The sequence below is a fragment of the Aulonocara stuartgranti genome, assembly GCF_965226115.1.
Source record: "Aulonocara stuartgranti genome assembly, chromosome: 7".
NCBI classification, from domain to species: Eukaryota; Metazoa; Chordata; class Actinopteri; order Cichliformes; family Cichlidae; genus Aulonocara; species Aulonocara stuartgranti.
In genome coordinates, this window is record NC_138945.1 from 46,650,510 (window position 1) to 46,669,116 (window position 18,607).

At 38.1% G+C, this 18,607-nt stretch overlaps 1 protein-coding gene across 6 annotated transcripts in view; it reads left to right on the forward strand.

Annotated features, from left to right (window-relative positions):
- The window catches only part of LOC309709937 (copine-8-like), a 91,834-nt gene that overhangs the window by 55,157 nt on the left and 18,070 nt on the right, over window positions 1-18,607 (forward strand). For 3 of the 6 annotated variants that reach the window (XM_082538931.1, XM_082538933.1, XM_082538932.1), the window contains exons 7-15: window positions 2,389-2,452; window positions 3,717-3,820; window positions 4,474-4,578; window positions 6,595-6,636; window positions 7,471-7,546; window positions 10,379-10,435; window positions 11,963-12,024; window positions 12,311-12,357; window positions 16,399-16,580. In XM_082538931.1, coding sequence (XP_082395057.1) covers window positions 2,389-2,452; window positions 3,717-3,820; window positions 4,474-4,578; window positions 6,595-6,636; window positions 7,471-7,546; window positions 10,379-10,435; window positions 11,963-12,024; window positions 12,311-12,357; window positions 16,399-16,580 — 739 coding nt within the window. Of the gene's footprint in view, window positions 1-441; window positions 712-2,388; window positions 2,453-3,716; window positions 3,821-4,473; window positions 4,579-6,594; window positions 6,637-7,470; window positions 7,547-10,378; window positions 10,436-11,962; window positions 12,025-12,310; window positions 12,358-14,260; window positions 16,125-16,398; window positions 16,581-18,607 lie in introns of those variants that run through there. The other 3 variants (XM_082538935.1, XM_082538934.1, XM_082538936.1) reach the window with 3 other exon arrangements.

Sequence of the window (18,607 nt, forward strand, 5' to 3'; positions counted from 1 at the left end):
TCCTGCTCAGTCGAGTGGCTCTGGATCATACAAATAAAAATAAAGCAGCAACAACAACAAAAATAGAAGAACAACTGTAAACCATAGACTGTATATGGATGATGGACTATTTTTTTGGACTACCTCTTTGAACCCTTGAATGTGGCATTTTATTTGTTGTCATCTGGACTTCTGGATGCCAAAAGTGACAAAATTTGGATGAGAATGTAAAGTTATCGGCTGAAGTTAGCTTACTTTGTTAGCAAGGTGTTACAGCCCTAGCAGGGCCTCCTCCTGAAGGTGCCTGTGTGGGCGTGTCCTTCAATCTCTTCTGCCCGAGGTGCCACCCTTTCTCTTTTTCACAGCTGACTCACATCAGTAATTAAAGGGATTTAAGCTCAGGGACAGGTGAGCTCTGGGCCAGAGTGCCATGTGAATGGTTACAGCGAGTGAGCTGCTCTCTCTTTTTGACTTACGTTTTACTTTATTGACCAACGCTTGAGTTTTGTTTTTCCTTAAATGGTGAAAGTGGCTTGTCCGTCTCTTTTAGCTGAATATTAATAGAAACTTTAATGAAACTCTTTAATTTATCCATTTTGCCTCTGTCTCCTTTTTCTGACCCGGACACATTTTGTTACTTCCCCCCCTCATCGCCTAGACCCCTTTTAGGTGAACGTAACACAAGGCACATCCAGCAACTGTATTGGTGTATGGCACAGATCCAGATACTTGGTAATTAAAGCTAACATAAATGTAATCATTGAAAAAGCTCAGCACAGATGTTTTGGAAAGCCAATTCCAAAAATGGAATACTGTGTAAACTGCAAATTTCATAAATCCATATTTTATTAATAACAGAACAGAAGTGAGAAAATGCACAATTTTTAAGAAGTATTTTTGGGGAATTCTTAGCCTTTATTATGATAGGAGAGTTGAGAGTGCAAAAGGAAAGCTGGGAGAGAGAGCAAGTGGAAGATGGAGAGAAAATGGCCCGGGGAGGATACAAACCCAGCTCTCTGCAATACCCTCACAGCATATGGGTCATTTGCTTAGTGACAACCAGAACATGTACTATTTTAAGAAAAATATTAGCTCATTTTGAATCTTTGTGTACTTAAGTTTGTAAAAACAGCACATGTTCACTAAACAGCCTCGATTTTGCAGCTTCTATATACAAATACACAGAAAAAAACCTGCACTTTTTATTCAAAGTAAATGTTGAGTCAATCACCATATTGATGCTACATACCCTGGGTAATTTATGTGCCAGTTTCATCAAGATTGAATCAGTTTTTTAGGAGTGAAGGTGTAGTTGCTTTATAGCATATAGCTTTATCAGTAAAGAACATAAGATTGAGGCTAATTTACACACGTGTAAGATACTGACTGTGAGCACTGAAGGGGATCACAGACTAAAATTCCATTTCAGTGACACTTGTGATGTCACGCACTGATGGTGTCAGGCTTCCTCTACGGTTTTTTGTACTCCATGATTTATGCACTGTGTTCTTCCACTGTTTCTCTCTGTGGCTCTGTCCATCTCTTTTTTGTTCTTTGTCTCACCATTTCTTCCATCTGGCCCCTTACTGAGCAATCTCTCCATGTACAGTGGCTTCATTTCACTGAAGCTTCCCTGTTCATCCAAAGATGCCTGTGAATCTCAGGCGATGGAGAAATTGTCAAAAACTTGCTTAGATCAGCCATAAATTTCTCAATTTTCTTATTTGTTTAAGGCGCTTTCTGGCATTACTGGACATTACTTAGCCAAAATAAATGATCTCTACCCTTCCTTACCCTGGAGCAGGCCCGGGGTCTGTGGCATTCATTTTGTCTATTTTTAGTGGTCAGCCTCCCTTGGCTTTATTGGCTGAATATTACGCTTCGCCTGCTCAGGATGCAAACAAACATTTCAGCTGAAATGTCACTGGATGTGGTTTGCATTACTTTGATGTTCTTTTCTGAAGGTTTTCATTCAGCATTAATTGATATTTACAAATGCAATCAGGCAGTGACTGCAAGAGAAAACATGAAGAGGAGAAATTAGATGCAGCGTCTCCTGAAATTCTCTCATTTTCAGCATTTTGCTGAAACTCCTGATCAACCTTAAATATTCTTATCATAAATATTTGCCCAAAACCCCAATCTGTGGTGAAAAGAAATGCCACAGGAAGATGAACAACCAAGAATTCACAATTTCAGATTAGAATGACAAAATGCAGTTTAAAATGTAATGAGTAGTATAGATATACTAAGAAAAAAAACTAAGATGACAAATAATACTGTGAAGCACTAAATATAGTATGCATGCAGTAATAGAACAGACATATACAGTGTAAAATAGATTACATTTAAAGCATTTACACTGGAATCAATGCGGTCAGTTTCCTGTTTTGTTTTTCTTTTTTCTAGTGGAATCCCAGGAAAGAAATGTGGCACTATCATAGTGAGAGCAGAAGAAGTGAGCAACTGCAGGGTAAGAGTCTGTTTGGTTCACCTGTTGGCCATTTTGAAGTGGACTTTTTGGACTTTGAGATGCTGTGCTTTATTTATCTGTATTCTCTGGTTATTTTGTCTTCTTCAAGTAAAAATCACACAGATCGAACTAAAATTGTCCAACATTTTAATATTGGTTTCACACATAGAATACACGTATTCATAAGCTTTACACACGACTTTGCACTATGGAGTTGGAAGGATAAAAAAAAAAGCATTTAATTTAATGTCAAATACCCCCATCTTAGTTAGAAAGGCTAGTTACTTGTGTCGTCAATATATTCATATATTTAACAATAACTATAAATGAGAAACTGTGCTTCTCCCTCTGTGAGACACATAATCCATTGTTGGTTAATTCACCTGCTTTTGATGCTAATGAAATGAAATCCCCCCTAAAACTGGAATGCTTTTGCAGGTTTTGCAGGTGGCCACAGACCTTTGCTCTGTCCTGAATGGTGCTGAGCTGTGTGCACAATAAATGATGCTGGGACCTGATCCCATGCTCATGTAGTCTGTTTCTGACAATATAGCCAGAAACATGCACATGAGTAGTCTGCTGGAGGGCGTTTTGTAGGGCTCTGGCAGTACTTCTCCTGTTTCTCCTCCCACAAAAGAGCAGACACTGGTCCTGCTGCATGGTACAGCCATGTCCAGCGCTCCCTGTGCCTATCTCCTAGTATCTCTTCCAAACTCTTGAGGCTGTTTTGGGAGATACAGCAGACCTTCTTGCAACAGTGCAAATGTGCAACCTGAATGTGCTGCAGGCATCATCTTGTGCTCCCAGTAGTGAATCTGTCCACCCAAGCATTCAGTTAATATAGAAAGCAGATATTTCCCAAGGGAAGTTCTCTGATATTCTGGGCTCAAGTCTTTTATTTACATTTTTGTACAACATCATACAGTCAGACCCATGTGTTAGCGTCAATCCTTTAAAACCAAAGAACCATTTTGCAGCAAACTGCTACAAAGATAAATTAATTATAAAAGTGACAGAGATGCCAGTTGACTGTGTAATAAAATCAACCAATTCAATTAATTAAATCAATTCACCAAACAAAAAGCCATGGGATCAAAAGGAAAATAACACAAAACAAATATATATAACACACATGCACAAGTCTTCACCATCCTATTGACCAATATGAATACTTTTTGTATTAATAGCAGGTCATATTTTATGTCTTTAGAGCACTTCTGAGGCAGTGTGTCATGTTTGTTTTGGTCCCTTTCTTCCTCTTTAGGAGTCAGTGATGTTACAGTTTTGTGGGAACAAGCTGGATAAGAAGGATTTCTTCGGAAAATCAGATCCGTTTCTTGTGTTTTACCGCAGCAACGAGGACGGATCGTAAGTTGACAAGTGACTTCTTATTGATATCCAGCGATTACATACTCAGCTATTATACACATAAAAACACACATGCAAAAATTTCTGAAGTACATATAGACTCCGAGCATGACGGTTAATGCTCTAAAAGCTTATACACGGAGGACGTACAGTAGGAGCTAAGCCGCCTGTGTGATGTTACATAATGCTTCCTGTTGTATGAGTGACTTATGCCTTCCATTCAGAAGCCGTAGATGCAGAGGTGAGCGGAAATAATAGCACAGAGTTGACATGAGAAACATAAAGAGAGGATGGATGGATAAGACAGAGTTAAGTGAAAACTGCGTGTGGAGGTTGCAGTTTCTTTGCCCTGAAGATGCTTTTATTCAAGTCGACTTCAGCGTCTCGCACTTAACACATTTTCTTTTAGTGCAGCTGGGTATTTACTGATGCAGCCTAAATGTTCCGCCGCAGGGTTTAACAGCAGCAAGCCGTGGTTACAAAGAGCCAGTCCTGATCCCTCATAAAACAGAAACTGGAAGCTGTTTCTTCAGCTAAGGGTCAAGCTTCCTGAAACGCATTTTAAATGAAGCTCTCCCTCAATGATAAGGAGATGAAGCACTGAGGGCTTTGTTTTTGTTTTGTCTTTTTCTTTAACTTTGTATGTCTCGCAGGTACACCATCTGCCACAAAACAGAGGTGGTGAAGAATACTCTGGATCCAGTGTGGCAGGCTTTTAAAATTCCCGTCAGGGCGCTGTGTAATGGTGACTATGACAGGTATAGTAGGACACACAAGGGGATGCATGAATGTTTACAGTTAAATGGAGAGAATATTAATATACACAACAGGAACAGGAATATAGGTGAGCATATTTTTAAGCAGAGTCAAGCCAAGACATGTTTGGATTTGTTTGTGTTCTTATTGCGGCACAGATGGAGAAATTCTGGGTTAATAACTTTGTTTAAAATAATAATTTGGCTGATAACTCATGTATATGCTAATATTCCTTTTTGTGTGTCTAATTCTGTTTTGGTCTGAAAGTTAAAGTTTTTAGCTCTTTATCGTCCTTTGAATACTAAATAGGCACAGACTTACAAGACTTAGGTAAACTAGATGTTTGGGCGATGTTTAGGAGCTCCTTTGTATGGAAGCCCGTTTCTGCTACTAAATTTTAAAAAAGTATCCATATCTCAAAATTTCAAGTTATCTTTCTCGCAATTTTGACTTAATAACTTGAAATTTTGATTTATTAACTCAAAATTTTGAGAAAAGTAACTCAAAATTTCGAGTTAGCGCTGCCAATCAGTAATCTATGTGGAATGCGCACTCAAAACTGGATCGCAACAAACTGGCGCTTTCGAGAGTACGTTTGTAGATAGCAAGGCCATGTGATTCAGCTAATAACACAAAGATTCCATCATTTGTGAAGCCACGATGAAAATAATTAGCAATTTGTGCGTTCATGACTGGCTGTAATACCGGTAACTTAGCTGTAGCATTTGTAGCTGAGGGCTTCAGCTTCCGGGTAACAAGGAAATGACATCAATCACGTAGATTACCGATTGGCAGCCCTAACTCAAAATTTTGAGTCAATTTTTTTGACATTTTGAGTTAATATGTTATTAGCTCAAAATTTCCAGAAAATAACTCAAAATTTTGAGAAAGATAACTCAACATATCAAGTTATGGATACTTTTTTTTTAAATTTAGTGGCAGAAACGGGCTTCCATACCTTTGAGATCCTTTTAAAAATTATTTAGTAATAAGTAGTAAGTAAGTAAAGCGCTTCCTTACTGTTAGCTTGCAGAAAAATGATGCATGCTAATGACAGTTTACTGTAGTTACCCAGGTTTTTACAATTTTAGTACAGTGTAACTCAGGTAGTGCGACAGGCCAGGAGTTAAACTAAAGAAAATGCTATAGAAGAGTTACAGAAATGACCAGGTTCTGACATGTTACCATTAACATGAAGATCCAATCGGAAATAAAATTAGACAACTTGGATCTTCAGAAAGTCCTGACTGATACAGCTATAAGCCATTCTTTCAATTGTTTTAAAGGACTACAGTCAACAGATATGAGTGTCAAACTTTGTTTTTGCATGGATAATTTATTTTTAACCTCCTAGGACCTGGCATCCACATATGTGGACATCACATTTTGGGTTGTCTAGACCAAAATACTAAATTTTGCTCTACAAGTGCCTGATATCCTCGTACGAGGACATTATACTCCCACTGTTCTATCAAAATTTAAAATGAATTTCAGAAACAAAAATCAGGTTAAAAAAAAAATAAATCAGGTAATTCTTTGTTTTTACATTCATCAGGTCCCAATCAGCCCAAATAGCAGAGAGAAATTAAAAATGCATGCCATGAAAGAGTTGCCGTGCCATAAAAGAGCATGCATAAAAATATAACAGTAGAATGCAATACTGTTACAGTTAAATGCTTCAGAAATCGTTAGAACACAGAGCTGTAATTAACATTTTAATTTTATTTTGTTGCAGAGTGCACTCTTTGTACAGGTGTCTATTTCTAAGGTGACAGCTACAGATTAAAGATTTGGAACCTAAACCTGGATACATTTAAACATTAAAGCTTACCAGACCGTAGTCTTAGAAAGGAGATGTAGAAACTTCTTTAGTTTGTCTAGAACTTCCTCTCTTTGCTGAGGACATGTGCATTCCACAGACCAGTGGCCAGCTCTATAAACAGAAAAATAGTAAATCTGTGGTGCTGATTGATTTTTCTTAATGGGATTTCACTCAATCCACTTGTTTCTCTGCACAGGAGCATTAAGGTGGAGGTGTACGACTGGGACAGAGATGGAGGGTGAGAGAGCAATGCTTTCCTGCATGTTAAAGCTACAGTGTGTGGTGCAATGGTCCATGAATTTATGCAGTATCATTATTTAATGTATTAAAACTACATTCTAAAAAGAGAGATACCAGCGAGACTGTTATTGTGTGTTCTTAAAATCCAAAAAAGCTGCCCTGATAACATCAGAGCATATGTGCAAAGTAGGGAAGTGCTTTTGGGATTTTGCTAACAGACCACTCTCCAAAGTGGATGTCCTTATACACACTCTTGTTTTTCACTGTTAAAGAGTAGACACTGCGGAAAAATATCTCAGCAGAGCCCTGCACGTGACAACACTCCCTTCTACTTCAAATATACAACACATTAATTATTAATATTTTCTGAACTGTCTCTCAATGGTTACCTTCATGGTGTCAGGCAGGGAATAAAGATCGTGTTTATCTTTTGAAGCAAGTGAATTGCCAGTACTCAGGGGCACAGTTTGCCCCTTCATTGTTCATTTCATACACAGTTTGTGACATTTCAAGGGCGTTTTGCCCTGAGCTCCTATTAATATCTGACCCTGAATTCCAACTCTGCTGATTATCTCTGTGAAATTACATAAATGGTTTCTACACCCACGCCTACAGTAACCAATGAGCTTCTCAGTGATAGTCCTGCTCCTTGAAGAAGACTTCAAATATTATGCACACTACAAACAAATTGATCCAATCTGTTATTCTCTAGCAGGCATTTGGACCATTCCTCTTGTCATTATTATTATTTTTACTTTTCCTGACACAGCTTTACTACAGTGTTTCCTGTTTTTAGCAATGGCCTAATGTGACTCTGTGTGTGTTCTTACAGCCACGATTTCATCGGAGAGTTCAGTACAAGCTACAGGGAAATGTCCAGAAGCCAGTCACAGTTCCACGTCTATGAGGTGATAATCCAACTCCTTTTCCCCACACCTTTCATAATATTAATTATTCATTATTCTCTCATCAAGATATCTAATTCAATTCAATTCAGTTTTATTTATACAGCGCCAAATCACAACAGTCGCCTCAAGGCGCTTTATATTGTAAGGTAGACCCTACAATACATACATAGAGAGAAAAACCCAACAATGAGCAAGCACTTTGGCAACAATGGGAAGGAAAAACTCCCTTTTAACAGGAAGAAACCTCCAGCAGAACCAGGCTCAGGGAGGGGCGGCCATCTGCTGCAACCGGTTGGGGTGAGAGAAGGAAGACAGGATAGAAGACATGCTGTGGAAGAGAGACAGAGATCAATAACAAGCATGATTCAGTGGAGAGCGGTCTATTAACACATAGTGAGTGAGAAAGGTGTCTGAAGAAGAAACACTCAGTGCATCATGGGAATCCTCCAGCAGCCTACACCTATTGCAGAATAACTAAGGGAGGATTCAGGGTCACCTGATCCAGATATCTAACCAAGACATGAACCTTCAAACAGCTATTTGAGCTCATAGAGCGGTGTTAACATATTATTAATGTGAGGGGTTTACACAGCTTACGTGTCAACACTGTAAGGGTAATACTCTCTGATACACCCACTGAACGAGAATAAAACATGCTTCAGAGACTGTTACCCACTGTTGCATGCCGTTGCACAATGTTTAAATAAAACATGTCATTCAACCTGGAAACAGCAAAATGCTGTGCCCCATTTTCAAACTGAACATACCCGAGGCAAGTTGTTATTAAAAAATATCCTCACAAACATTTTAACTAGTCCATGCAGGAGATCGGGCATTTTTAACAAAGAGAATGCTTTGAAAAAAGTGGAAATAATTCAAACGCATGTAGTTTTTCACTTGAATATAGGACACATTGTGCAACTTCAAAGCATTTATAGCGTAATCTCTGTACAACAGTTAGTATACAACAGAAGCTGCACAATAATTAGAGCAATACCAGGAGGACATGTGATCTGGAAAGCTTCTACGTTGTGGTCAGTCTACAAAAGATTAGAAAATTATTGTTGGATTCATTCACTTTTCACTGATTTAAAGTACACATTTTTCATGCTATATTTTCAAGTTGAAACCAACTGTGGTCACACAGTTTAAACAAATGATTTAGTTCATGCCATGCTCAGGACAGCTGTATTTTTCAACCTCAGTGCCATTTAAATACTTTAAATTTGGTGCCATGACAAATAAAGTAAATACTTCGATCTAATAAAATTTTATAGGCTACAAAGCACTAAATAAAAAGAAACAGCTAAGTAATGATATCAAGTCATTAAATAAAAATAATTGACATTATCATGAAAAACTGGAATACTAGAGTAAAGAACTGCAGGTCTGTGGGACTGAAGTGGGTCGGATGAGGCTCACTTCTATCTTTAATCACAGCATTGCGTCCATACAGAAGAACATTTACAGTAGTTTTTCCCCACACACTGCAGCGTGAGCACAGGCTCAAAGTCAGGAAAAGTCATTTTTTTCTGTGTAATGTGAACATAAGTTTTGTCTCTCTTCCCCCTGGGGCCAGAAAGCTAGATGAATAAAACCAGACAAACACATTCATCAGAGGTTGGAATCTGACTGCTCTTACGCTCGTGGATTGTCAGTATACGATGCATCACCTTGATCCGGTAGTTTATAATACCAGGTGCACATGTTCTGAGTTGCATATTTTACGTTATGTTTGAGTTTTGTCCGAGTCAACATTTTCTAGAGCCACCTTCAAGTGTCATTTCTCACCAGTGGGAGTGTATATTATCTTCCTATAGTTTTCAGCAGTTTTTGCCTGTCCCAAGGAGGTTTGTTTCAGGGTTCAAGGATATCTTTCTGCTTGATCGTGAGGTGGCGTTTAGGGCAAGTTAGAAGTGAATTTCTAGTCTGGATCCAACAATTTTGGCAAGAGTTCTTCAGCATTGCTTGATAGGACAAAATTGCTAATTTCACATCATATTTGAACGAGCAAATTGTAAAAAGAAAACAATGGTAGAAATAGTCTTTTCTATACAGTCTTTGATTGCTCTTGTTATTTATTTGTAGCTCACATAATGATCTAAAATGTAAAAGACTCACTTTATTGTTGTGTTCATTTGTATTCCAAAGACTGAAATGGAGCATTATAGCTGGGATTATACACGGATTCTTTAATTACAGTGATTAACAGGCTGATATACAGCCATCCAGATGGAACTCACTAATATGTGTACTGCACGCTGTTAAGCAAGTTCCCTAAAAGGCTGTGCTTCCCTCTTGTCCTCGTTGCAGTTTGCTGACTGGTGTATCAGCTGTGTTCGAGCTAAGCATAAATCACTGAAAGTTAAGAGTCAGTAAAACTATGAAGCATAATCTGGAGAATAGATGTGGGGAGAGCAGGGTGCTCTCTCCACTCTCGTGTGATGTAACTGGGGGTTATCAAATCATTTAGACCAGTGCTGTCTTCAGCTTCATCAATCCTTAGCTCAGTTTTTAATTTTCTCCAAAACAGAGAAAATCAATTGTTCCTTGAGCAGAGGACAAGTAATAGAATACAAAATGAAGTGTGTGAACATGTTCTGAAAAATGTTTGGGGAGTGTGTACACTCTGTTGGAAGCCTCTATTGGAAGCAGTGTCCTGTGGCATTTGGAATACATGAATCTGAAGAGGGAGAGTAAACAGAGCTATTTCCATCAGTAACACCCACTGCAGTGTGCTGATGGAGATTCAGACATGTTTAGTTTTAAGAAGGCATGTGTTTTAATTTATGGAATAATCTGTTTTGATGATTCAAACTGATTTCTACACAGGTGCTAAATCCAAAGAAGAAGGGGAAGAAGAAGAAAAAGTACCAAAACTCAGGAACGGTATGCTGTTATTGTTACTCAAGTTGTCCTAATATGTTGGCTGAACTTTCATGCCATGTACCGATACAAAGTGATGCCATATAAATTCTGTACTTCCAGTGTTCCCTAAAACCTTTCTTCTGCAATATCATAACAGTGCCATCCTCATTTTTATGTGCGTGAAGCATCTGATGTTTACTGTTATCATCGCTAAACTTAAGGATTAAAGTGCCCTATCAAAAATGGATTTTTTTTATTGGTGAGATGTATAGAGGATTTTATCTCAGGTTATTTTCTCAAATATCCCCCTCAATGTTCAGAAATGTTTGGTTTGTTTTCTCATATTTTCCTTACAGTGGTGCAAACGTCATATTAACAGTCCATTAAGAATCGGCTTACATCCACTGTTTTCAAGGTCAACTTAATATTTTATTAGTTAAAAAAGTCTTATAACTTAAAAACTGTAATTTTTACAAGTATATTGTCCTCATATGGAATGTACTGGATAACAATTTGAAATATTTCACATTTGACCTCTGACCTCTCCTTCAAGGTCTAAGTCTATATAATGATACTATATATATGGTTAAACTATTTCTTACTGCCATTGTTTGTTTTGACAAAACATTGGCATATAGAGAATTATATAATGATATATACTGATCCTAAATATCACATTACTTGGACTTCTTTCTTTCTTCTTCAAGGTCAAACATGTAAAACTCATAAAATGTCTTTTATGTTTAAAACTACATTTAAAATTCTGCTGACTTTGTTTTTGTTACCAACATGTAGGAAATGCTGCTGGTTTATGTGGACTCTAAATATCACATTATAGTTTACATTAAAATATCATATCATATTTGACCTCTGACCTCACTCTAACATTTCACATCTGTCTTTGTTTCAAGTTGACCAAAATTACATTATTTTTTACTGAACTACAAGAACAAAGAAAATAAAATCAACATATAGAAAATACAAGACAGTTTCCTTAAAAGTAAATACTGCCTAGAGAACGTGCTGCCTTGGTGGGGTTTTTCGCTCTCAGCACTTCTTGATTCTCCTTTATGGTTTTACCTTAATTCTGGCATCTCGACACACACCTTGTCATCTGTACCATGAGCTGAAAAAGTTCTGAGCCACCTGCACTTTGCTTCTATGGGAGCTGCTTGACATGAAGCTCCCAGTGCAGAATTTTTGTGGTGATGTTACATGCTCATCTGGGTTCAAAAGAGACCCCCCCACCACACACACACACGCAGATAAAAAAAATCCTAATCTGGTTTATTTTCTCTATGTCATCTCTGCATGTGTTGGTGTGTTTAGTCTTATTTAGTTTTAGCTTAATAAAATACTATTAGAATTATAAAATAGCATAAAAACCACAGTGGAGCAAAACAGAAAAGATCACAGCCCTAAAAAATAAATGTTAGAAACATTTGATCAGTGGTGTAAAAATGTCTCATCAGAGAATCAGGTGCTACAGTGACAGATTCACACTGCACAAGTACTTCCTGTCTAATTGGTGCACATGTCTGCCTGCAGGTCACTCTGCTGTCCTGCCTGGTGGACACTGAGCTGTCTTTCCTGGACTACATCAGAGGCGGGTAAGGTCACAATAATTGATAACATACAGTACTCAATTAGGCAGCAACATTAATGTCATCATTAAATTCTGAATGGCCTGGAGTTAGCAGTGTAGACGCAGCAGAGAGGACTTCCACTGCCTTTTATCTCCCACTTCCAAAATGAAGACAGACAGCTGCCGATAACCTGCTGCTTAATTGCTCATGCTGTGTGCTTTGAAACATGCTATCATATAATCTGGCTCGATTGATGGCTCTCTGTTTCTCCTCATGTGACTTATTTATTCTGTTCTTTTATTTCTTGTAGGACTCAGATTAATTTCACAGTGGCAATTGATTTCACAGCATCAAATGGTGAGTGTTTTAAAGCTCTGCCCACATATTATTGAAATCTCTTTAGTGTATCAACTAGGGCTGCCACGATTTGTCGACTAGTCACGATTACGTCGACTATCAAAATCGTCGACGACTGATTTAATAGTCGACGCGTCGTTTGAAGCTTTGTAAGATCACAAAAGACGCAGGAATAAGTGGCAGGATTTAAGAGTGTAATAACGGACTGAAACAGAAGATGGCAGCATTGCATGTACAAGGATGTCAGCTACCGTTAAACCCCAAAGAAGAAGAAGAAGAAGAAGCAGCTGTGTCCCAGAATTCATAGCGCGGCCCAGCGCAGTTTCCAACAATGGCGGCAGCTAGTTAGTTTTAATGTTACTCTTATTATTCTTTCTGGGTCACAAAATAAACGTTTAACATATTTTCAGGCGAGAATGTAGCTGTGTAAACCTCAAATATCGGCTCAGTTTATCAGGACACCACATATTTTCAAAAGCGCTCCGACGTTTTTGGAGACATCTGTTACCCACTAGCTCGTTAGCGAGCCGGGGGCTAGGTCACTAGCGCTGTGAGAACACCGGACTCCCCGCAAATCGTTTTCAAACCCACCGCCGTCTTTCGCTACTCAGGTTAAATATATATATGAGTCACTTAGATAACTTAAAATGTTATTGTTTGGCTTTTTTTTTAGTATTTTATTTGTTCCTGAGTAAATCAGTTTGTCTGAGATTAAAGTTATAGTTTTTACACAGCTGAATAAACATCAAGCAGACAACTGATTATCAGAAGTGTGAGATGCTCCAGAATATACTCCAGTGTCCTGTTATATTTTAGATAGCAAGGAGTTTATTAAACTTCACCGAAACAATCTGCAAATTTCATTAAAATTTAATAAACTATCATCTTGTCTTTATTTTTAGTTAGCACAGACCTTAAACACTTCAAGCTGTAAGCTAATGATAGTTATAAGAGCAGATGCTGCTGGTGCAATAAGCTGTAGTTTTACGTCCAATGGATGATGATCTGATTAGTCGACTAATCGCAAAAATAATCGGTGACTAGTCGACTATCAAAATAATCATTTGTAGCAGCCCTAGTATCAACAGATAAAATGTTGCAGGCTAACGATCAGATCTTTATATGATTTGAACCTTTAAGAGACTGCTTATCCGCTCATTTGATGGCTCTTCACCCCTTAACTTGACTAAGAAGATAGAACAGCTGAAAGCTGGATAATTATTAGAACGCTATCTGTTGCTCTAAATCTCTGAGCTCAGCTTGATTTTACTTGTTAGCCAAAAGTTTCTGCCTCTCTGGAGAACGAAAGCCATTACTCCCACATTTTGCCCAAATTTATTTTCAGTTTAGATTGTTGTGTTCATGTAGTGGCGGTTTATAAAACCCACAGGAAAACCACATTGCATTTATCAGAACAACTTAACGTCAGACAAACAAAATGAGCTATTCTGCACGGATGACTTTGTCAGGGATGAGTAATGTTCTCATTTCAGCAAAAGATGATTTAGTGAGTCAATATATGTTATACAATTTTAGAGACTTCTTTCTGCCACAAGAGATATTAATGAGTTTCTGTGCTGCCATCAAAGCAGCTCCCACACTGTAAAATAATAGTGGTGTGATGCATCTATTTATAATGTATGCATATTATCTTCATTAGTTTTTCTTTGATCCTATTTGTAAAACAGGTTGTTCCAGACTGTTACAGCTGTCTCATTTCTTTAATAATGTTGCGCAAACAAAGCCGTAGGCTACAAGTTTTCTCAAACCCAAAGCCAACGCTGAACTCATTTCAAATGAATATTATTATTGTGACCCAAATCTAATACAGCATGTTCATCTGGGCCACAGAGCACCCTTGGTTTTCTAATTATTATTATTATTATTATTATTATTATTATTATTATTATTATTATTATTATTATCATCTGGCAGATGTGTCACCGCATAGTCCTGTAAGGGGTGCAAGATTTATAGTATGAGTGACCTCCTCGCCGCCACAGCTTCCAAATACTGTCGGTTATTTGGATTCATGCTCACATACACCATCCTGCTGTTGCAAATGTTAGATGGAGAACCACCTCAATGTGCATTAATCTGAAGCTGAAAGGGGCCTAGAATAGGTCCTCTAGTACAGCGGTCCCCAACCTTGTTTGCACCACGGACCAGTTTATGCCCGACAATATTTTCACAGACCGGCCTTTAAGGTGTCGCGGATAAATACAACAAAATAAAACTAGTACCGGTACCGAAAAAAAGAAGATTTATTCATAACACACGTGAAAAGACCCAGGAAAACAGAGTTAACGATAAAAACGATAACAAAATAACGCTGAAAACCGATAAAAACCCTGAAAACCACACATTTCACACCTGAGCCTCAACTCTCGCGGCCCGGTACCAAACGACTCACGGACCGGTACCGGTTCGAGGCCCGGGGGTTGGGGACCGCTGCTCTAGTACAGTCTTCACTCTACTTTTTAGCGCAGCTTCAACAACATTAATATAACTGGCTCACTGGTGTAAGGCTGTTATTTAGTCTTAAATTTGCATTTATCAGTATTCTCAGTTTTTCAAATTTCACTCTGTAATGGTGACAGTCGTTCACATACGCTGTCTTGGTAACACATTCAAGCAGTTATTTGGACAGTTCTTTCAAAGCCCGCAAGAAAATGAATAAGGGAGGACTGTAGTTGTGACAGTTGGAACATAAATGAAATAAAGATTAGCTTCAGGACTTTGGTAATGTCCACAAAAAGATTTTGTACAAAGGCCAGAAATGCGATGAAACAAAAAAGATTTGACAAAAACCTTCACCATGATAGTGAGCAGCATAACAAACTCTTGTGAACGTATGTTATGTGCACGCGTTAGTGCAGCAACACATGCTAAATGTTAGCATCTGCTTTGGTCCTCATAGTGTAACGTGCTAGTATGCTAACATTTCTTAATTAGCACTTAATAGAAATATACTTTTACATTTGCAAACGTAAAAGTACATTTGTACAAACATTTACATTTGTTTGGTAATATATCAAAGTACAGAATAAATTTAATTGCATGGGAAGCAACAGTGTCTTGGATTATATCCGTGAATTATATGACAATCAGTTACTAAGAAACACGATTGGCTCTCATGTTTCCTGTTTTGCCCGCTAATTGGGTCTTTATGTGCAGGTGGGAAAGGCCACTGTCTTTATCCTCATCCTGAGTGCTGTTGCTTCTTTTATAATATCTGTGATCTGTTCTCAAGGCTGTTAAATTCTACCCAGTCCATAGAGCCTAAGGTTTTTCATTTTAGCCTTACAGTTTTGTAACTGCTTACGATTAAATTCAGTAATGTTTGCTTCAGGTTGAAAGAGCCAATAGTTTAAGAGTTAATTACTGAACTATTTAAAAATAGATCTATGTGGTAAATAAATGAATCCAAACTGCCTGACAGGGTCCATAAGTTACGAGCTAATTTGAGAAAATGTAAATATTTTTGGTTTTGATGTTCACATTGTAACAAAAATCAAATAACACATGATTTTTGGTCTTTGCGCTCGTCGTTATATTAACTTTTCTTTCATGTAGCTATTCTTAAATAAATAGGACACAATTTACGATGGGCTTTATTTAATACCAGTTTTGCCATTATTGGGTTTGATTATTTAATTGTCAGGAGTGGCTTTTGAAATTTATACACAAGAATATTGTCAGTTTTTGCTTATTTCATTAGTTTGTGCAAATTGGAATAAAGCTCTGAAGGATCGGCTCAATATCTTGTAAGTTTAAAATGACTACAGTACGTTTCATGTTGCCTATCTATCCTGCAATATTTGGGGAAATTGTATGACCCACTGAGGTGTGAGGCAGCCACTGAGATTGTTTCTTCCTCCAGTGCAGCTGTGCCTTGCAGAAATGTCTGTCTGCAATTTAACCCCTTTCACCTTCTCTCCTCCTTTTTATTTCAATATGACTCACAGCCCAGGGGGAGCAGGCATAATTACAGTGTGATGCTGATGTGTGTTTTATTTTGTTGAACCATTCGGGTCCCAGGCAACCCATCCCAGCCCACCTCACTCCATTACATGAGCCCTTACCAGCTAAATGACTATGCCATGGCACTGCGGGCTGTCGGTGAGATCATCCAGGACTACGACAGCGACAAGATGTTTCCTGCGCTGGGTTTTGGTGCCAAGCTTCCCCCAGATGGACGGGTCTCACATGAGTTTGCCCTGGTGAGGACATCGTTTTTTTTCTTCATATCCAGCCATCCATTTGTCCAGATACATACATGAAAAAAAAGCTTTGCTCCATTTTTTCTTCTGTATTATGTTTAGGCACATACAGTCTAAACCTGGATTAAACATGCAAACGTTATGTTGTTTCTTCCACGTAAGATGTTGAAAAATGATGAAGGGTTGACTGACAGTATATTGTTTACTTCTTGTTTGCTTAATAATTGACACGGGAAATTATTGGATTCCAAGTTCCATTTGAGTAACGTTTTAAGGTTTTAGTCTTAACACTGCAAAACGTTTCTTTAGGCAGTAATGAAACTTTAAATAATAAAGTGAAGCAAGGATCTAAGCCTCTATTACCAACTCTTTAAAGCTGTGCATAGACATGGCCTCAGTTTGAGCTAAAGTTAACATGTGTCATGCTAAATGTTAGCATCTGCTTTGGTCCTCACAGTGTAACGTGCTAGTATGCTAACATTTCTTAATTAGCACTTAACACAAATATACTTTTATGTTTGCTATTTGGTAATATATCAAAGTACAGGATAAATTAAATTGCATGGGAAGCAACAGTGTCTTTAATATTAGTGCCAGTCCATCTGTGAATTATATGATAATCAGTTACTAAGAAACTTGACCTGACAAGGTGAGGAACCGTCAAAGAGCGTGGTTTCATCCTCTGGAAATCTTGTCATTTTTGTAGTCTGTTGGATCTGACACTGGGCAAGAAGTGAGGCATACGCTGGAGATGTTTTCAGTCCTTCACAAAGCCACAATTCATCTGATAATTAAATCTTGTGTTATGTGAGATTCCAACCAAACAATGTTTTTGACCAAAGGAAATAAAGCCTTGCTTTGTGACGGGTCTTGTGAAATTCAGTGCTGATTTGATGAACCTCATTAGAACTGGCAGAATAAAAGATTTGGCCTGTCCTCAAACTGCTGTTGAATACGGCTGCGAAAGCAAATCTTTTCATATCTTTGGTGCCAGCTGGAGGAGTCTGTCAGTCACACTGAGACCACAAGAAAACTAAAGCGACATCTAAAACATAACGTAATACTGCATGCAAGTTAAAAAAGAAAACTTTTCGAAAATCCAACAAAAAACACTTTCAAACAGGCACTCTCTTACATACTTGGTGTTACAGTGAACAAATATATTGGTGGGTGGTCAGTGCTGCTGTCCAAAAACGTGTACACAGCATCCAAACTGCCTGCGCACTGTGGAGATAGAAGCCAAAAGAGCCAAGTGAGTTTGTTTTTAGGTGTGATAACATGCCAAGTTTATTTTTTTATTATTTGTATAAGGCCACTGTTAGTCATACAAGAGTGACATAGTATTTTAACTGTAGTTTAATTTCTTTGTATCAATCTTTTTTCTGTTGAAAATGGGCAGATTGTAGGCTGCATTTTATTTTATTAAACCAAAGACAGTGCAAATTAACTGATTTACTATGTCTAGTTAGTGTCATGGCTGTGTGAAGGCAGGCAGGGAGGAAGAACCCAAAATGCAGGACTCGGAGGCAGATGTAAACTCAAAACACTCAGCTTTATTGCTGGGCAGAAAAGGAACATAAAGTTAACTAAACTGGGCGGGCAGGCGGGGTTAACGTGAGGGTGAGTAGACGTTAACGACGCGACACTGACACAAAGACACACTGGGCTTAAATACACTGAGGGAGTCATCAAGGAATTAGAGACAGAAGGGGAACACAGCTGGGAGGAATAAGACCTAACGAGACAGGGAGAGCAAAGCTGGAACACTGACATCAGACAGGAACAAGAACCTTCAAAGTAAAACAGGAAACAAAACACACTTTACCAAGACACGGACTAGACAGAGACAGACTTGACACTGAACAAAACCTACTAAATAATAATCATAATCAAAACAGTATCACTGATCAATCAGAACATAAATCCTAATCTAGAAAAACACCAAAATACAAGAAACAGAAAGCTGGGTCAACATGACCCAGAACCGTGACAGTTAGCTTCTAAGGACCATTTTTAGTTTTATACCA